The following is a 22338-nucleotide window of genomic DNA, read 5'->3' on the forward strand; positions in this document are numbered from 1 at the left end:
CACCAACACTTTTCTGGTAAAATGCTGAAAAATACTGTTATTAACTGTAATTCGGAAAAATTACTCTAACATACTGTATTTCTGGGCCTTCCAAGTGGCGCAGTGGTCTAAGGCTGTGAACTGCTGTGTCATTTCAGATCCTGGTTCGATTCCAGGCTGTTTCGCAGGGAAACCCATTAGGCGGCGCACAATTGGCCGTGTCGCCGGGGTTAGGGGAGGGTTTGCCCCGGGATGTCCTTGTCCCATCGCGATCTTGCGACCACTGTGGTAGGCCGGGCGCATGTACGCTGACACTGTCACAAGGTGTGCGGTCTTTCCTCCGACACATTGGTGCAGCTGGCTTTCGGGTTAAGCGGGCATTGTGTCAAGAAACGAATTGCGAATTGTTGTCGGGTGAGACACATGAAGCTCAGACTATTTTAGTAAATATTTCTTGAAGCGGTTATGAAGTGGAATAAGTTTTTCAGCAGCTGCTTGGTAGGTATCTTGTCTTCTCTATAAGCATATTTATTGCTAGCCAACATTGAATATCTAACCTAGCTAGATAGCTGGCTAACGTTTGCTTGCTAGCTAGCTGGCTGGATCAAGTTGACAAAAGCAATTTTGTTCTGTTCTAAATTGCTCGTAAATATCTAGCAGTGTGACCTAGAAAAATATCAACCAGAGAATAGTGAGACTATAGGCTGTATCGCAGGCTATGAGTGCCATAGAGAATACACTGACCACAGATTCGTGACCATTATGTTTCCACCATTCTAGCAGTTCAAAAGATTACCCCTATTTTATTTTGGATTGACGGACAGCATTTTACACATAAACCGCGTTGTGGGCCGTACTCACGAGTCGCTAAAGCCGATGCGACAGACCAGTGCACCTAAGGTACAGTGCCACTGGCCAGCTGGAGCCTAACAGTGTCGGCGGTGGAAACTAGTAACGTGGCGAATTTTCCCCACCCAGGATTATACAGTATTTCAAGTAAAATAGCAGCCTACTCAAGAAATAACGAATATTGGTAGGCATCTAATATATTATATATACACCATAATATATTATGCTCAATGGGGCGAGCATGAATGGCAAAAACACAGTGAGTGTCCACCTTAGCTGTCACAACTGTGTTATTCGGTTCACTTTGCTCTCATCTGCACAACATAAATAATTTTTTTAAGCCAGAATTGTCCATATTGCCTCTCCTACTAACCATTTGTTTAATACAAAAAATACAAATAAAACAGCTAGATAATGTATTTGTTCAATGGCTCAATTGATATCATACATTTGGATATACAGTACCAGTCAAAAGTTTGGACACACCTCGTTATTCCAGGGTTTCTCTTTATTTTTACATTGTAGAATTATAGTGAAGACATCAAAACTATGAAATAACACATATGGAATCATGTAGTAACCAAAAAAATTGTTAAATAAATCAAAATATATTTTGGCATTCTCTCAACCAGCTTCATGAGGAAGTCACCTGGGATGCATTTCAATTAACAGGTGTGCCTTGTTAAAAGTCAATCTGTGGGATTTCTTTCCTTCTTAATGCGTTTGAGCCAATCAGTTGTGTTGTGACAAGGTAGGGGTGGTATACAGAAGATAGCACCTATTTGGTAAAAGACCAAGTCAATATTATGGCAAGAACAGCTCAAATAATCAAAGAGAAACGACAGTCCATCATTACTTTAAGATAAGAAGGTCAGTCAATACGGAAAAGTGCAGTTGCAATAACCATCAAGCGCTATGATGAAACTGGCTCTCATGAGGACCGCCCCAGGAAAAGAAGACCCAGAGTTACATCTGCTGAAGAGGATACGTTCCTTAGAGTTACCAGAGTCAGAAATTGCAGCCCAAATAAATGCTTTACAGAATTCAAGTAACAGCTCAAATAAGCAAAGAGATACAACAGTCCAACATTACTTTTAAGACATGGAGATTTATGGTTCCAACCTCCATACATTTGTGAGATGCAGAGTATGTGAATGGATGATCTCCGCATGTATGGATCCTACCGTGAAGCATGGAAGAGGTGTGATGATGTGGGGGTGCTTTGCTGGTGACACTGTGTGTGATATATTTATTTAGAATTCAAGGCACACTTAGCCAGCATGGCTACCACAGCATTCTGCAGCGATTCGCCATCCCATCTGGTTTGCGCTTAGTTTTTCAACAGGACAATGACCCAACACACCTCCAGGTTGTTTAAGGGCTATTTGACCAAGAAGGAGAGTGATGGAGTGCTGCATCAGATGACCTGGCCTCCACAATCACCCAACATCAAACCAAATGAATGGTTTGGGATGAGATGGACCGCAGAGTGAAGGAATAGCAGCCAACGAGTTCAGCATGTGGGAACTATTTCAAAACTGTGTTATTTCATAGTTTTGATATCTTCACTATTATTCTACAATGTAGAAATTAGTCAAAATGAAGATAAACCCTTGAATGAGTAGCTGTTCTAAAACCTTTGACTGGTAGTGTATATATTTTTTTCCGCCAATGCAAAATGTGACTGACCCGCTATATTTGGTCAAATATAGTGTAACGGTTTTGACTTGAGGTTATTATTTATAGGGGTGCCAGGTGGGTTGTGCCTACCAGAGAAAACATTGCTTTCTTCTTTTGGTTTGGGAGGGAATGAGTCCCATCTGGTCCGTCAAGTCTACACCAATACAAAGGACGTATGTAAAAGTCAGGATGGAAATAAACTTTTCATAAACCCTTAAAACATTGGAAAGAACTTCAAAACCAACTATATTATTTTCCGTGGGTTGTATTAGCAACATCAATGATTACACACACACATAATAACACAATGAGTTCTGGTTCCTCCAGAAATGTCCTGTACCTCGGGCCTAAAAAGAGTCCAGCCCAATAAAGGAGTTCAGGGAACTCCCGTGACCTTAGTCACGCAATGTTTGTCCGTTCATTCCGTGTAGCGTAAACCCAGTATTAAACATACAATCAATATAACAATTATTTTACCACAGAACTTTAAAGCGCATCAACTCTTACTAAGTCCTCAACTACAACTAACTACATAAATCATCACAGTATACATCACATCAAAACAAATGAAATACCGTATACAAAAAGGTTGTGGTCAGTCAGACAATCTAATCCGTCAACAGATCTCCAGCGGAGAAAGGCCACGAAGAACGGAGAGGTGTAGTCCACGGACGCAAAGAGGGGATCCGATCCTGGGTAAACTCTATTAGCCTACAAAACACACGTTTAACGGCAACAAAACAAACGGAATAGAGAAGCTTCGGAACTGAGGGTTGAACACATCCTCATTCACGTCTCCATCACAACCCCATTTTTGCGCAGCTGATGCTGGCTATTTAATTGGGTATTAAAGGGAAAGCGCCCTATTGGAAGGAGAAGCACTGAGACGATTCAGAAAAATTCAGGGCCTTCACAATAGCACAATTTGAAATTGTGTTAATTACATTGAATAAAAGTAGACTCAGAGCTAGAAAATTGTACATTATACACTACAGTGGAGTAACAATGGAAAGTAATTCTGCTTTGAAAGTTGATCAACTTGTAACCTCACTTTTGAGTAAATGGCCCTTGAAAGATTTGGTACACCTACTGGAGAGATTTTCTTTGTCTACACCTATTCAGCATCGTTCACAGTGTCACCCTAAGCTTTAGCCCCACCCAGCTCTTTAAGGATTCACATGTGAGGCCATGTACTAAACAACCAAAGATTTCAAGACTAAAGGCTGGTTTACACTACGGGTGTGTTCATAAATTCAATCTTGAGTGCCAGAATGTGTTCGTAAACTCAGAGCATTGTCAGATTGTCCGTTCATAAGTTCAGAGCGTTTCATTCTCGGAGCGTTCAGAGCGCACACTGGACGCTCTGGCCGAAGAGTAGGGTACACAGTGCCATCCGTTTTGTTACTAAAGCACCTTATACCACCCACCACTACGACCTGTATGCTCTAGTCGGCTGGCTCTCGCTACATGTTCGTCACCAGACCCACTGGCTCCAGGTCATCTACAAGTCTATGCTAGGTAAAGCTCTGCCTTATCTCAGTTCACTGGTCACGATGGCAACACCCACCCGTAGCACGCGCTCCAGCAGGTGTATCTCACTGATCATCCCTAAAGCCAAAACCTAATTTGGCCTTTCCTTACAGTTCTCTGCTGCCTGCGACTGGAACGAATTGCAAAAATGTTATCTCCCTCACCAACTTTAAACATCTGCTATCTGAGCAGCTAACCGATCGCTGCAGCTGTACATAGTCCATCGGTATATAGCCCACCCAATTTACCTACCTCATCCCCATACTGTTTATTTTATTTACTTTTCTGCTCTTTTGCACACCAGTATCTCTACCTGCACATGTTCATCTGATCATTTATCACTCCATTGTTAATCTGCTAAATTGTAATTATTCACTCCTATGGCCTATTTATTGCCTACATACCTTTTGCAGACAATGTACATATATTCTTTTTTTTCTACTATGTTATTGACTTGTTTATTTTTTACTCCATGTATAACTCTGTGTTGTTGTCTGTTCACACTGCTTTATCTTGGCCAGGTCGCAGTTGCAAATGAGAACTGGTTCTCTACTAGCCTACCTGGTTAAATAAAGGTGAAATAAATAAAAATAAAAAAAATAAAAAACTGTCTGCATATTTGCAATCAAACGCCAGAATTTTATCCATCTCCTTAGCTATCATACTCTAATTCCACCGTATATTCAGCTGATTTCAAAATTTGGTCCTCCAGAAAGTGGAAAGGGTTACATTTCTCATCAACATTCTAAACCAATATAAATACAACTGCTGCTGGCCAAAATGACCATGAGAAAAAAAATACCATTGCAAAATAATGCTTTTTATAAATTGATGGAAATACCAGTAGATATAAATACATTTGACCATCATGCTATAGGTTAATTTGCATCATTTTATGGAATTAAATTGGCCTGTGTGTATTTTCATTAATCATCATGCATTTTATTTATCCAACACATCAATCACAATCACACAGCATACAGAGCCTATTTTGAGCGAAATTTCTCCTACAGCTCCTCGGCTGGTTGCTACTGGAGTAAAACGTGCTTTTGTAAGCACATTCATTGTGCCACAATTCTAAATGCAATTGCATGTTAAAAACAGTTTTGGTGCATGATCAAGAAGAGCTGCTATTTTTATTTCTCAACTGGTAATAGAAGCGTGCCTCCCATTCACAATTCAAGTGCAGGGAAGAGGCTATCAGCGAGTCACCCATCAATGAGAGCTGGAGGAAGTATGCATTTTGAAAACATAATTAATAGTTTGAAACCTGAAAGTTTTATTTCATATAGGCATGTCTTAACTTGCTTTAAAGTAGCCTACAGGCAAAATCCGACCATGGAAATGTGGAGGCAATACTTTTATAAAGACTTTATAGGCCGCATGTCAGAGTTTCAAGTTTGGGCAAGTTTACAATTTATCCTACCATTGCTACCGTTCTGCGCGGCAGTTATGATTTTCATAAGCACATTTTCGTAGAACAGTTTAATTTCCATAATAACATTTATTTTTGTATCATTGTTACATGGTTAATCATAAAAATCTGAATGAAAATTATTACATTTTAAAGTAAACTAATGTGAGATCACCAGCATATGCCTTACGGAAACATTGATACACTGTGCTACTTTCGCAGATAAAGAAATGAGAGCATGGTACTCATTGCCTATAAGCTAATGCAACAGTTGGCCTATAACTTCCATTGCTCTTTTACACCGAAGATTGGTGATTAGCAAGGGGGAGATTGTTGTAAACAAAAAAATCTAATAGCTTACACCGATTAACTATAGTTTTAATAAACTCAGCAAAAAAAGAAACGTCCTGTCACTGTCAACTGTGTTTATTTTCAGCAAACTTAACATGTGTACATATTTGTATGAACATAAAAAGATTCAACAACTGAGACAAACTGAACAAGTTCCACAGACATGTGACCAACAGACATGGAATAATGTGCCCCTGATCAAAATGGGGGGGTGGGTCAAAATCAAATGTAACAGTCAGTATCTGGTGTGGCCACCAGCTGCATTAAGTACTGCACTGCATCTGCATTAAGTACTGCACTGCACCAGATTTGCCAGTTCTTGCTGTGAGATGTTATCCCACTCTTCCACTAAGACACCGGCAAGTTCCCGGACATTTCTGGGGGAATGGCCCTAGCCCTCACCTTCCGATCCAACAGGTCCCAGACGTGCTCAATGGGATTGAGATCTGTGCTCTTCGCTGGCCATGGCAGAACACTGACATTCCTGTCTTGCAGGAAATCACGCACAGAACGAGCAGTATGGCTGGTGGCATTGTCATGCTGGAGGGTCATGTCAGGATGAGCCTGCAGAAAGGGTACCACATGAGGGAGGAGGATGTCTTCCCTATAGCGTACAGCGTTGATTGCCTGCAATGACAACAAGCTCAGTCCGATGATGCTGTGACACGCCGCCCCAGACCATGATGGACCCTCCACCTCCAAATAGATCCCGCTCCAGAGTACAGGCCTCGGTGTAACGCTCATTCCTTCAACGACAAATGGGAATCCCACCATCACCCCTGGTGAGACAAAACCGTGACTCGTCAGTGTAGAGCACTTTTTGATAGCCCAGCGACGGTGGGTTTGTGCCCATAGGCGACATTTTTGCTGGTGATGTCTGGTGAGGACCTGCCTTACAACAGGCCTACAAGCCCTCAGTCCAGCCTCCCTCAGCCTATTGCGGATAGTCTGAGCACTGATGGAGGGATTGTGCATTCCTGGTGTAACTCGCGCAGTTGTTGTTGCCTGCCTGTACCTGTCCCGCAGGTGTGATGTTTGTATGTACCGATCCTGTGCAGGTGTTGTTACACGTGGTCTGCCACTGTGAGGACGATCAGCTGTCTGTCCTGTCTCCCTGTAGCGCTGTCTTGGGCGTCTCACAGTACAGACATTGCAATTTATTGCCCTGGCCACATCTGCAGTCCTCATGCCTCCTTGCAGCATGCCTAAGGCAAGTTCACGCAGATGAGCAGGGACCCTGAGTCAGTAGAAAAGCCTCTTTAGTGTCCTAAGTTTTCATAACTGTGACCTTAATTGCCTACTGTCTGTAAGCTTTTAGTGTCTTAACTTTAACTACCGTTCCACAGGTGCATGTTCATTAATTGTTTATGGTTCATTGAACAAGCATGGGAAACAGTGTTTAAATCCTTACAATGAAGATCTGTGAAGTTATATTGATTTTTACGAATTATTTTTGAAAGAGAGGGGGAATGCGCGCCCCTGAGCACGCATAGAAGTCCCTGCGCTGCTCTGCATTGGAAAGATAATATAAATTCAGCAATTTATTTCTTTTTTTGCTGAATTTATATTATCTTTCCAATGCATTCCCCCAACATTATCAGGACAGAGAAACCAGACACATGCTCATTGCTCACATGGAGCACTCCAAATGAAAGTCAATGAAAAAATGGTTGTGAAAAAACTTGTTTCTCAGAAGCGTAGCAGGTTATGAACTCTGCAAAAAACTTTTCCACTCCAATAATGGGAACGGTAAATGGCTAATTAATACATGCATTAACATGACAGGGATTAATGGTACAGACCCCTCCCTACCTTCTTCTTGTCTCAATATTGAAAATTATACATAAGACACATTATCGTCACACATGCTTTTAACTGGTAGCCGCAACTCAATAATCAGCTAGGCCTATTGCCACGCACAATGGCCAAATTGCAGGCTTCCCAAATAGGCATAGACCTACATGTGATTAAAAATAATCCACAGCAACAATTTTTTTAAATGATGAAGCTAATGATCCTTGACTTCTCTGTGGCTAACTATTATGAATGATTTTATTTATTTCTCTATCGACAAATGTATTTCCATTTACTTCCCTATTGGACCCACAGCTATGCCATTTCTCTTCTGTTCTTTTGGTTAACATATCAAATTTCTGTTGTTGCCCAGAAGCCAAAAGGCACCATCCCAGTTATATTAGCAATGCATCCTAGTTGTTGCAACTTTAGATTCCCCTTCTTTCAAAGTCACTACAATCTCTGTCACATATGGACCATCTATCAGGTGCGTTGTTTATCATGGCATTTTCCCAGGTGCACTGTTTAGAATTGCGTTTTCCCGCGAATTGCAATTAGGCAAACGTTTTATTGGCTGCTTCATTACATGAGTTGCATGTTCTGTTAAGATTCATTGCCATAATCTAAATACGATTTATGTCATTATGAGCACCTTCGGTGGATGCCCAAATGAGTTATGCACCCAATTCCAATCAAAGTTGGAATTTTTAGATAATTTTGATTTTTATATATTATTGCCTCCACGGATATGTTCTGATTTTGGCTAGGCTACAATTAAGTATATATTTTCAAAATACATACTACCTCCTACTCATTGCAAAGTGGTGTGTGAAGCACTGATGAAGCCTGCTGATGAAGCCGTTGTCTATGCATTTGCTATTTGAGATGCTGTAATAGCAGCTCTGGCGCTGTCTGACAGATTTTCCGCTCAAAGGCTCTGTATCTGTATGCTGTACGGGTGCTAAATAAGATACATAAAGAAAACTGTACACACGCGACAATTTAATTCCATAAAACTATGTAAATTAACCTATAGACCGATAAGCATGACCAGTCAAATGTATTTACATCGACTGGTATTTCCATCAGTGAATAGGCTAAAAAGCATTATTTCGTAATGGGATATTTTCTTCTTCTCACAGACAATTGGCCAGCACCAATTTTATTTATCGGCTTTTCTATTTATTTAGTTTTAAATCGGCCAAAAGCAAAAATTAAATCACAGTGTAGTTATCACAAAACTACCATTAAAAGGACCCGATCATCATCATAAAGGTAAAAATACAGCAACAATGCTGTAACATTAGTAGGAGGAGATATGAGTATTTAAAATGATTGGCCACGGATATAAAGTGCTCCGCACGTCATTTTTGTTCAAATGGCAGAGAGAGAGTCAGGGAAGCGAAAGCAGCGAAATCCGGCATGGCAATACTTTGAGAAGTTAAATGAGAAGGTGGTAAAATGCACTCTCCGACGTGGAATTGAGCTACAGTGGCAGTACAGGTGCAATGCTTAACACTATAACTGCTAAAACAGTTCATCTGACCCCTTTCAATTTTGTAATTTCAATAAATAATAAAAATAAAAAAAAACTTGAACACACCTGTCCCTGACTTTTCCTAAATATGTGTATTTTAGCAGTACTTTCAGATAAATATCCTAAAAGAAAAAACTCTGACCATTTCATCCTTAAAGCGCCATGAAGGTCTAAATGACCGCATGCATATTTAACAGTAGAATAGCCGGGCCTTGAGGAGTACCAACAGCCACCAGTCTAATAAATAACTAGAAAAGCCTGGCCTTGTTGGACCTCCCTTCATGCTCATTTCATTTGGTTGTGTTTATGAAGGTGTTAGGTAACATTAGAATATGGAATGTAAATATTTGAAAGAACATAACATGTTTCATTAGTTTGTTCCAGTAGGCTATATGTAAAAACCAAAACCCACAAAAAATACAGAAGTTAAAGTGTAAATACATAAATACAAAAGAATACCATGTTCTTCATTCACAACTGGAAATGACATAATTATGCATCGTTCGCATCAACTCACCCATTATCCAACATAATACTATACTTTGTTTATTTAATCTGTTGTTATATGTGTGAAATTCCTTCGTTTAGGTTCAGATTTGAGGCAATTATCAAGGTGATTATAAACTGGGCATGGCACATTCAACTATCGGAGCAGAGCAGGCCGGGGAAAGCCATTCAAAAAATCAGTTCAGTTTGTGATATTAAAATTCAAACAATGACAGTGTGTTATATAGACTTATTTAGGAAAAGTCAAGGACGGAGGGGGGCATGACTTTCAATAATTAAACACTTATATTTGTTTTGTCATTATGATGCTCTCTGCCTTTCTCGTGTTAATATCCACAATCACAAATAAATCCATTCATATTTTGTTTGGGAAAGTCATAAAAATATGATACAAGGCAAATTATTTAAAAAGAACAGAATAGCATGTGATGAGTTTTGTTTATCTGTGCTTTAGTACCAGGGCTAGGGCTGTGCCATGCCATTCTATGACTGTGCATTGCCAATGAAATCAACTTGTTCATTCAGCAGACATCACAGGCCCTGCCATACCACAGTCAACACACATATTTTACAGTATGAATATAATGGAACAGAAGAAAATATCAATTATATTTTCGCCAAATGGCTATTGCTGATGAGGAATGCACAGAGCCACAATCAATCGAGGAAAAATTTATTTTGAAGCAGAGACCATTCGTGCAATTTGTAGAGTTATTTGGCAAGGTTCATTAGAGACCTTGGAATCTGCTCCTTCTGATACGGCATAGCAATCAATACGTCTGGCCTGCATAGACCTCTGTAGGATGATATGGAAGAAGTGCTATTTGGTAGGCTCCTCGCTTCTTTGCCAATGTACACCATCAATGCAAGGTGCGCATTGGCAAAAAGTCAAGGGGTCTGAATATTTTCCCAATGCACTGTATCTACAACCAGACTACAAGATTCCATGTGGATAAACCGTGACGGCCAGGATGGAGAAATTCCTCTGCCAGTACAAAGCACGAGCTCTCATATGTGGCGTTAATAACAGATTGTTGGTTTTCTATGAACACGCTGTCATACATCACTGCAACGAGCCATCACATTGATGATAAATAGTGGGACATGATGTCCCATGCATGTAAACGTTAAGATCATTTTTTACATTTGTCACATCCTTATCGTGCATGCGTGCGCATATTGACAGAACAGAGTGCTGGTGGAAACAGAATCAAAGCAATGGCATCGTTTCCCACGGCAACAACAAAAACTACAAAGGACTCTGGACAGACATCCATAGGAGCTAAAAGGGCTCACGCGTACACATGTCAGACGGTCATGCTCTTATAGGTGACATGGCAGAAGCTGTCACTAAGCGCTCTATATCGCACACACAGAGGAAATAAGTCATAGTCAGACTGTTGCATTTTAAATCCATCTGAGCATATGGATACAGTGGGGCAAAAAAGTATTTAGTCAGCCACCAATTGTGCAAGTTCTCCCACTTAAAAAGATGAGAGAGGCCTGTAATTTTAATCATAGGTACACTTCAACTATGACAGACAAAATTAGAAAAAAAATACTGAAAATCACATTGTAGGATTTTTAATGAATTTATTTGCAAATTATGGTGGAAAATAAGTATTTGGTCAATAACAAAAGTTTATCTCAATACTTTGTTATATACCCTTTGTTGGCAATGACAGAGGTCAAATGTTTTCTGTAAGTCTTCACAAGGTTTTCACACACTGTTGCTGGTATTTTGGCCCATTCCTCCATGCAGATCTCCTCTAGAGCAGTGATGTTTTGGGGCTGTTGCTGGGAAACACAGACTTTCAACTCCCTCCAAAGATGTTCTATGGGGTTGAGATCTGGAGACTGGCTAGGCCACTCCAGGACAATGAAATGCTTCTTACGAAGCCACTCCTTCAATGCCTGGGCGGTGTGTTTGGGATCATTGTCATGCAGAAAGACCCAGCCACGTTTCATCTTCAATGCCCTTGCTGATGGAAGGAGGTTTTCACTCAAAATCTCACGATACATGGCCCCATTCATTCTTTCCTTTACACGGATCAGTCGTCCTGGTCCCTTTGCAGAAAAACAGCCCCAAAGCATGATGTTTCCACCCCCATGCTTCACAGTAGGTATGGTGTTCTTTGGATGCAACTCAGCAGTCTTTGTCCTCCAAACAGTTTTAACCAAAAAGTTATATTTTGGTTTCATCTGACCATATGACATTCTCCCAATCTTCTTCTGGATCTTACAAATGCTCTCTAGCAAACTTCAGACGGGCCTGGACATGTACTGGCTTAAGCAGGGGGACACGTCTGGCACTGCAGGATTTGAGTCCCTGGCGGCGTAGTGTGTTACTGATGGTAGGCTTTGTTACTTTGGTCCCAGCTCTCTGCAGGTCATTCACTAGGTCCCCCGGTGTGTTTCTGGGATTTTTGCTCGCCGTTCTTGTGATCATTTTGGCCCCACGGGGTGAAATCTTGCGTGGACCCCAGATCGAGGGAGATTATCAGTGGTCTTGTATGTCTTCCATTTCCTAATAATTGCTCTCACAGTTGATTTCTTCAAACCAAGCTGCTTACCTATTACAGATGCAGTCTTCCCAGCCTGGTGCAGGTCTACAATTTTGTTTCTGGTGTCCTTTGACAGCTCTTTGGTCTTGGCCATAGTAGAGTTTGGAGTGTGACTGTTTGAGGTTGTGGACAGGTGTCTTTTATACTGATAACAAGTTCAAACAGGTGCCATTAATACAGGTAACGAGTGGAGGACAGAGGAGCCTCTTAAAGAAGAAGTTACAGGTCTGTGAGAGCCAGAAATCTTGCTTGTTGTAGGTGACCAAATACTTATTTTCCACCATAATTTGCAAATAAATTCATTAAAAATCCTACAATGTGATTTTCTGGATTTTTTTTTTCTCATTTTCTCTGACATAGTTGAAGTGTACCTATGATGAAAATTACAGGCCTCTCATCTTTTTAAGTGGGATAACTTGCACAATTGGTGGCTGACTAAATACCTTTTTGCTCCACTGTATATACCAAACATTAGAAACGCATTTTGCTCTCAGAACAGCCTCAATGAATCTGGGTGTCGAGAGGGATGCTGGCCCATGTTGACTCCAATGCTTCCCACAGTTGTGTCAAGTTGGCTGGATGTCCTTTGCCTGGTGGACCATTCTTGACACACGCGGGAAACTGTTGAGTGTGAATAACCCAGCAGCATTGCAGTTCTTGACACAAGCCGGTGAGCCTGGCACCTACTACCATAACCCGTTCAAAGGCACTTCATTTTTTTGGTCTTTCCCATTCACCCTCTGAATGGCACACATTCACAATCCATGTCTCAATTGTCCAAGGCTTAAAAATCATCCTACTTCAACATGTCTCCTCCCCTTCATCTAAACTTATTGAAGTGGATTTAACAGGTGACATCAATAAGGGATCACAGCATTCCCCTGGTCAGTCTATGTCATGGAAAGAGCAGGAGTCCTTAATGTTTTTTACACTCAGTGTGTGTGTGTGTGTGTGTGTGTGTGTGTGTGTGTGTGTGTGTGTGTGTGTGTGTGTGTGTGTGTGTGTGTGTGTGTGTGTGTGTGTGTCTTTGATTTATGTGTGTGTTAAAGGTCCAGTGCAGTCCAAATTATGTTTTACCTGTCTTTTGTATCATGTACAACAGCTGATGAAACTAACACTGTAAAAACTGTGATCAGTGTTTTTCCTGATCTTCTAATCAGCAGGTTTGCGTGGGCGGGAGTTTCGGCTTGCCTGGTGACATCATTATGCAGGTAAATTGGTTAATAGACCAATAACAAAGAGAGTTCCAAACTTCTCTGCCAATAACAGCTAGTTTTCCCCTGCCCACTCAGACCACTCCCAGACAGTCCTAGCAAAATGTTTGCTTGCTAAATAGTTATTTGCTAAAAAGCTATTTTCGTCAATTTTAATAGAAAACTATTACAGTAAGGTACTCAATTCTTACCCAGAAATTATTTGACATTTGTATAAAAACGACTGCATTGTGCACGTCCTGTGTGCAGGGGTGGGGGAAGGGAGACAGGGCGTCATGGCAACGCAGGACTGAGACGAGGCTGGTTGCCATGGAAAGAGAGCTTGGCGACCGATGGGTGAAGGAGCAAGAGAGAGAAAAAAAAGAGAAAGAAAAAGAGGAGATACTGAGCGTGTGCAGTAATGGAGCACCAGGGCAATGTCAGACAGAGAGAAAGAGAGAGAACACTGAAAATACACCAAATAGGAGAGAGAAAAAAAAATGAGAGAACGAGAAAAATTTAACGAGAGAGGGAGAGAGAGAGAGAGACCCCGTTAACGCAAAGCAACAGTATAGGTAGACTGCATTCATTCAGGATTCATATAGCATGTCTAGAGCATTCAAGGCTGTCTTTGCTGCCCTGAAACTTAAACGTTTGACCATTTTTTCTACAAATCTTGCTAGAGGTTCTGTCCTCACGTAGGTAAATATTTTCTATGGCTCCTTATGTATTACCAGGGTAGTCTGGTAAATCTTCACACAGAGTACATCTGAAATGGCAACACATTCCCTACATAGTAGCCATAAGTTGTGAAAATGGTGACATTTCAGACACAGCCTGTTCAATATTATTTTTAAAGACAACCGTTATCTAGCACATCTAGCATCAACCACCTTGGAAAAAAACAATTAAAATAAACCAAATATGGCCTATACTGTATGTCCTGCACCTCAATAATTGGGATAGTTGCTGGGTCTCAATAGTCTCACCGCACCTAAAACGCAGGTCGGGTGCATCTCAATAGTCTCAATTCAACTCAACTACAGGTTTGTGCATCTCAATAGTCTCACCTCAAACACAGGTCGGGTGCATCTCAATAGTCACACCTCAACACAGGTCGAGTAAAAGAGATATGCAGGATGCCCACAGGGATTTGGCCTCCACCTGTCCATTTGTATAATGTCAAGGAGAGGATAAATAATGACATTCATCCCTAGTGTTCTGCTATGGTCAGGGGTCAGATGCGGAGGTAGGTTATGACAACCGTGCGTGTGTCTATGCGTGTGTCTTTTAGTGTGTGTGTCTCTGGGTGCCTGTCTGTCTGACTGTGTGTGTATGTGTTGACTCACAGGGTACGGTGCGGAGGTAGAGGTTGTCTCTGATGATCTGCTGGTGGTCGTGGTCCACGGATCCCTTGGAGAAGCGCAGATTGAGGTAGTGCCGGAGGTCCTTATCCACCATGCCCCCTACACACACACAAACAGACAAGGTTAAAATACACACTAGAAAACACACACAAGCAGGCAAGCAGACGCACACACTCACACACAAACACGTGCAGGAAGGAAGGCGCACACACAAACAAACAAGTAGTAAAACACAAATACACATCACAGTAATTGTGTAACTGAAGGGGACATGGACAGAGGCCTATTATATCACATCTCACAACTGTCACAGTGTACTGAGTCTGACAGAGTGCATTGAGTCTCAATCTGGCAGTGTATCACCTCATCCCTATATCTCATGACAAACCAGTTTACACCAGGGGGGACAAACTCAATTCCTTGAGGGACTTTCATTTTGTGTCCAATAAAGACCTAAATAACCAGGTGAGGGGTGTTCCTAACTAATCAATTGACCTTAACTGACCAATCAAGTACAAGGGAGGAGCAAAAACCCACAGACAATGGTCCTCCAGGAATTGAATTTGAAACCCATTGTGTACACCAGACACCATAGACTACACTACACGCCCCAAACCTCTCCCACTAAAATGTCTCCACATTACAAGGCCTGTATCTAGCACTACCAATTCCAAAAGAACAACATGACAATTTCACAGATCCAACACCATCTAGCTACATCCTTACAACAGCACTAACACTGTACACCATACTCCGCATTCACATGTCACCACACCCCCATCCCCACCCCTAACTACACATCATATTACCCAACATTTAATATGCAGGTAGGGCTGTGAAATTTTGTCAGCCGGTGATTGTCAAGCAAATATCTGCCGGTGTCACGGTAATTGACCGTTAATTAACATAAACACAATTGTGACTTGTTTCAGGAAACTAGGCGTATATCGTGCATCACTACTTCACAGGAATGCCATTTGAACATGTGAACTTTCATGTGCATAAATAACAAACTTGTATGCCATCTGTAAATACAAATAAAATTGTTAAATTACGAGCCTAGTTGGTTTAGCCACAGAAAAATACAGCAACCTTCCCGCTAGCCATGATTGGCTGAGATAATGAGTGGGCTGGATATGAGATGAGTTTGGATTGGTCTACCATGTGGCAATCTTCTGTCTATAATATGAACTGGTCAGTACGTGTAGGTAATCCTTTCTAATGCATCTTTTTTTTAAAGATATCACGTAGTAGAACTGCATAAGTGCTGCTCTCCACGTTCTGGAGGACCGAGTTCAGAAATCAGCGGAATCAGAGTATGATAGCTAAGGAGATGGAGAAAATTCTGCCATATGATTGCAAATATGCAGACGGAGTCGAAAAGAGAACTCACAGAAAGCTGTTGTATAAAACACCTGGCTCCAGATGACATCTTCAAACTAAGGGTAACCATGGAATCGTGACAGAGGGAGAAGCGTCCATCCATGTACGGGTAAGAGAGTCTAGCTAGCTACATTTTCAGATATTACATGTTTCTAAATTAAAGTGTAATGTTAGCTAGCTAATGTTAGCTGGATGGCTAGATAGCTGACTTTACGTGTATGATCTGTGTAGTTATATTACTCGTATCTCAGAGCCATTTGCATTGCTAGTTATAGCCTAATGTTAGCTAGCTAACATTTAACCTGGTTGGTTAGCTACCTGCAGATTAATGCAGGGTAGTAACGTTATTAGTTGGGATTATGGTTCATAATCCCAATGGTCAGAGTGAGCTATTCTCTCATTTGTGTCTGGAAGTAGCTAGCAAGCTAGCCATTGTTAGCCAGTTAGCTTGGGTTCTTGACTTCTCCTCGGCCAGAGCATCCTGTGTGCAATCTGATCTAGAGGTCGACCGATTAATCGAAACGATTTCAAGTTTTCATAACAATCGGTAATCTGTATTTTTGGACACCGATTGTGGCCGATTTAATTTATTATTATTTATTTTTTAACCATTATCTAGCGTGTCCTGCATTGCATATAATCGATGCAGTGCCTGTTCATTTCTCATCGAATCACAGCCTACTTCGCGAAACGGGTGATGATTTAACAAGCGCATCCGCGAAAAAAGCACCGTCGTTGCACCAATGTGTACCTAACCATAAACATCAATGTCTTTCTTTAAAATCAATACACAAGTATATATTTTTAAACCTGCATATTTAGTTAATATTGCCTGATAACATGAATTTCTTTCAACTAGGGAAATTGTGTCACTTCTCTTGCGTTCCTGGCAAACAGAGTCAGGGTATATGCAGCAGTTTGGGCTGCCTGGGTCGTTGCGAACTGTGTGAAGACCATTTATTCCTAATAAAGACCGTACTTAATTTGCCAGAATTGTACATAATTATGACATGACATTAAAGGTTGTACAATGTAACAACAATATTTAGACTTAGGGATGCCACCCGTTAGATAAAATACGGAACGGTTCCGTATTTCACTGAAAAAATAAACGTTTTGTTTTCGAAATGATCGTTTCTTGATTTGACCATATTACTAACCTAAGGCTCGTATCTCTGTGTGTTATTATGTTATAATTTAGTCTATGATTTGATATTTGATAGAGCAGTCTGACTGAGTGATGATACGCAGAAGCAGGCTCGTAAGCATTCATTCAAACAGCACTTTTGTGCGTTTGCCAGCAGCTCCTCGCTGTGCTTCAAGTATTGAGCTGTTTATGACTTCAAGCCTAACAACTCCCGAGATTAGGCTGGTATAACCGATGTGAAATGGCTAGCTAGTTTAGCGGGGTGCGCACAAATAGTGTTTCAATCGGTGACGTCACTCGCTCTGAGACCTTGATGTAGTTGTTCCCCTTGCTCTGCAGCGATGGAGCAATGGGTAACGATGCTTCGAGGGTGGCTTTTGTCGATGTGTTCCTGGTTCGAGCCCAGGTAGGGGTGAGGAGAGGGACGGAAGCTATACTGTTACACTGGCAATACTAAAGTTCCTATAAGAACATCCAATAGGCAAAGGTATATGAAATATAATTCCTATAATAACTACAACCTAAAACTTCTTACCTGGGAATATTGAAGACTCATGTTAAAAGGAACCACCAGCTTTCATATGTTCTCATGTTCTGAGAAAGGAACTTAAACGTTAGCTTTTTTACATGGCAGATACTGTATTGTACTTTTACTTTCTTCTCCAACACTTTGTTTTTGCATTATTTAAACCAAATTGAACATGTTTCATTATTTATTTGAGGCTAAATTGATTTTATTGATGTATTATATTAAGTTAAAATAAGTGTTCATTCAGTATTGTTGTAATTGCCATTATTACAAATAAATTAACAAATGTTAAAAAAATATAATTTAAAATCGGCATCGGATTTTTTTTGGCCTCCAATAATCGGTATCGGTGTTGAAAAATCATAAAATCGGTCGACCTCTAATCTGAACACTACGAGAGTGAAACACTCAGAGTTTACGGACACCCAGAGCACACTGGCACTCCAGATTAAAATGACGAACAAACCCGTAGTATAAACCAGCCTTTAGTCTTGAAATCTTTGGTTGTTTAGTACATAGCCTCACATGTGAATCCTTAAAGACACGTGTGGGGCTACAGCCTTAAGACGGTGAGAACAATGCTGAAAGAGTAGGTACCAAAACATTCAAGGGCCATTTTCTCAAAAGTGCAGTTACAAGTTTATCAACTTTCAAAGCAATTACTTTCCAATTGTTCCTCAACTGTAGTGTATGATATACAATTTTCTAGCTCTGAGTCTCTACTTTTATCCAATGTAAAAAACACAATTTCCAAATGTTGCTACATAAGACTGAATCCAGCCAGTCGGTCACATTTAGCATCTCCTGGCTTCCATGCACGGCCTACAAGCCACTGATGCAGACCTTTGGAACATCTACATTTTAAAAAGTCTAAAAAAGCCATGTAATATAACCTACACCATCACAAAAAAATCCATTATTTATTTTAGACAGGTCTAAAGAAAATGTAGTGTATTTCAGAAAGAAAGAATTGTATACTCTGAGTTCTCCTCATGTTAGGCCCTGATCTGGCTATGCCATATGGCTGTGGGCTAAACTAGTTCATTTAGCAGACATGATTTGCTCACAATTTAGTGGCATAATTTTGTAGTATGAAGAATACAATTGGACGCAGCTGAATAAAATAGAAAGGATAATTTCTCCAAACAATTTGAGAGACTGTGCTCAGATGTGTCCCCCTGTTTAAGCCAGTACATGTCCAGGCCCGTCTGATCACAGCAAGATCTCGGTGTTGAGAGGTTAACAAAGAAATAGGTACTCCTATAATTTAGAGTTATTTATGTAACATTAGTTATGATACAAATGTTTAGATTTTTAATACATTCTAAGGCTGCATGACAACTTTAATGACGATTTCAAAAACATTTGCATGAAAGGCATGAGCTCTGCTTTGTTTTTAGCGCAGGCTGTACACAATTCATCAGTCTCTCATTCACAATTTGACAAGCACTTGATAATGCTTCAAATTGCCCGGCTACATCCCCTTTGTGTGGCTGTAATGCCACCTAAAAACAATCCATGCCTTTTGCACAACGGCTGAATATAATATTTATAATTCCTTTCTCCTGGCCGCATGCCAAAGCACCTCTCACTCACATGGCTCTCGGTCACATGATCGGGTGTTTCTCACAGGCTACAAGAGAAGACAGAACACACATTAGATATGCAACTGAGCTCGTCTTCATCCAATTCCGAGGTGCATATTGAAGATATACTGTCCACATACAGTGGGGCAAAAAAGTATTTAGTCAGCCACCAATTGTGCAAGTTATCCCACTTAAAAAGATGAGAGAGGCCTGTAATTTTCATCTTAGGTACACGTCAACTATGACAGACAAAATGAGGGTAAAAAATCCAGAAAATCCCATTGTAGGATTTTTAATGAATTTATTTGCAAATTATGGTGGAAAATAAGTATTTGGTCACCTACAAACAAGCAAGATTTCTGGCTCTCACAGACCTGTAACTTCTTCTTTAAGAGGCTCCTCTGTCCTCCACTTGTTACCTGTTACCTGTATTAATGGCACCTGTTTTAACTTGTTATCAGTATAAAAGACACCTGTCCACAACCTCAAACAGTCACACTCCAAACTCCACTATGGCCAAGACCAAAGAGCTGTCAAAGGACACCAGAAACAAAATTGTAGACCTGCACCAGGCTGGGAAGACTGAATCTGCAATAGGTAAGCAGCTTGGTTTGAAGAAATACAGACATACAAGACCACTGATAATCTCCCTCGATCTGGGGCTCCACGCAAGATCTCACCCCGTGGGGTCAAAATGATCACAAGAACGGTGAGCAAAAATCCAAGAACCACACGGGGGGACCTAGTGAATGACCTGCAGAGAGCTGGGACCAAAGTAACAAAGCCTACCATCAGTAAAACACTACGCCGCCAGGGACTCAAATCCTGCAGTGCCAGATGTGTCCCCCTGCTTAAGCCAGCACATGTCCAGGTCCGTCTGAAGTTTGCTAGAGAGCATTTGGATGATCCAGAAGAAGATTGGGAGAATGTCATATGGTCAGATGAAACCAAAATATAACTTTTTGGTTAAAACTGTTTGGAGGACAAAGACTGCTGAGTTGCATCCAAAGAACACCATACCTACTGTGAAGCATGGGGGTGGAAACATCATGCTTTGGGGCTGTTTTTCTGCAAAGGGACCAGGACGACTGATCCGTGTAAAGGAAAGAATGAATGGGGCCATGTATCGTGAGATTTTGAGTGAAAACCTCCTTCCATCAGCAAGGGCATTGAAGATGAAACATGGCTGGGTCTTTCAGCATGACATTGATCCCAAACACACCGCCCGGGCAACGAAGGAGTGGCTTCGTAAGAAGCATTTCATGGTCCTGGAGTGGCCTAGCCAGTCTCCAGATCTCAACCCCATAGAAAATCTTTGGAGGGAGTTGAAAGTCCGTGTTGCCCAGCAACAGCCCCAAAACATCAATGCTCTAGAGGATATCTGCATGGAGGAATGGGCCAAAATACCAGCAACAGTGTGTGAAGACCTTGTGAAGACTTACAGAAAACGTTTGACCTCTGTCATTGCCAACAAAGGGTATATAACAAAGTATTGAGATAAACTTTTGTTATTGACCAAATACTTATTTTCCACCATCATTTGCAAATAAATTCCTTAAAAATCCTACAATGTGATTTTCTGGATTTGTTTTCTCATTTTGTCTGTCATAGTTGAAGTGTACCTATGATAAAAATTACAGGCCTCACTCATATTTTTAAGTGGGAGAACTTGCACAATTGGTGGCTGACTAAATACTTTTTTGCCCCACTGTATACTTTGTTGGCCATCAATATGAGTAGGCCTAATGAACAGCAAAAGCGCTAATCTATGTCAATCTACTATCCCCTATTATATTCTGTGCAACAAATAAATATTCCAAACATAGTCTGGAACAGTTGTGGGATGCAATAGATCCCAAATTAATTAAACCACTAGCATCAAAAAAACTGTTTTAAGCAATGAGCCTGACGCAATAGATAAGAACGTTTAGCTTAAAATATTGATAAACTATTAGGATTTTTTTTCACGCGTGAATATTCCATTAGCAGGACAACACCATTCTCAAAATGAACCACAAATGAGATTATTCATGTAATGCTTTTATTACAAAGGAGCATTTTAATAGAAAAAAATGTTCTTCCCCAAACCTGAAACTCACATTTGGAAAGTATTCAGACCCCTTGAATTTTCCACATTTTGTTACGTTACAGACTTATTCTAAAATGAATTGAATTGTTTTTTAACATCTCATCAATCTATAAACAAATCCCCATACAAAGCAACAAAAAAAAAAAAATAATAATAATAAAATTTAAACTGAAATATATTTACATAAGTATTCAGATCCTTTGCTCAGTACTTTGTTGATGCACCTTTGGCAGTGCTTACAGCCTCGAGTCTTCTTGGGTATGACGCTACAAGCTTGGCACACCTGTATTTGGGGAGTTTCTCCCATTCTTCTCTGCAGATCTTCTCAAGCTTTGTCAGGTCGCCGCACAGCAATTGTCAAGTCTCTCCAGAGATGTTTGATCAGGTTCAAGTCCGTGCTCTGGCAGGGCCACTCAAGGACATTCAGAGACTTGCCCCGAAGCCACTCCTGCGCTGTCTTTGATGTGTGCTTAGGGTCGTGGTACTTTATTCCGTTCATATTTCCCTCGATCCTGAGTGGTCTCCCAGTGCCTGCCGCTGAAAAACATCCCCACAGCATGATGCTGCCACCACCCTACTTTACCATAGGGATGGTGCCAGGTTTCCTCCAGACGTGACGCTTGGCATTCAGGCCAAAGAGTTCAATCTTGGTTTAATCAGAAAAGATAATCTTGTTTCTCATGGTCTGAGAGTCTGTAGGTGCCTTTTGGCAAACACCTAGCGGGCCGTCATGTGCCTTTTACCTTGGAGTGGCTTCCGTCTTGCCACTCTACCATAAAGGCCTGATTGGTAGAGTGCTGCAGAGATGGTTTTCCTTCTGGAAGATTCTCCCATCTCCA

The 22338-nt window shown here is 40.9% G+C and overlaps 1 protein-coding gene across 2 annotated transcripts in view; it reads right to left on the minus strand.

Moving 5' to 3' along the window:
• LOC110525190 (membrane-associated guanylate kinase, WW and PDZ domain-containing protein 2) overlaps positions 1–22338 on the minus strand; it is a 251137-nt gene that overhangs the window by 204111 nt on the left and 24688 nt on the right. For both annotated transcript variants that reach the window (XM_021605194.3, XM_090235041.1), the window contains exon 2: positions 14748–14864. In XM_021605194.3, the coding sequence (XP_021460869.2) occupies positions 14748–14864 (117 nt within the window). The remainder of the gene's footprint in view (positions 1–14747; positions 14865–22338) is intronic.

Source organism: Oncorhynchus mykiss, chromosome 1 (assembly GCF_057628025.1).
Source record: "Oncorhynchus mykiss isolate SJ-2025 chromosome 1, ASM5762802v1, whole genome shotgun sequence".
Taxonomy (NCBI): domain Eukaryota; kingdom Metazoa; phylum Chordata; class Actinopteri; order Salmoniformes; family Salmonidae; genus Oncorhynchus; species Oncorhynchus mykiss.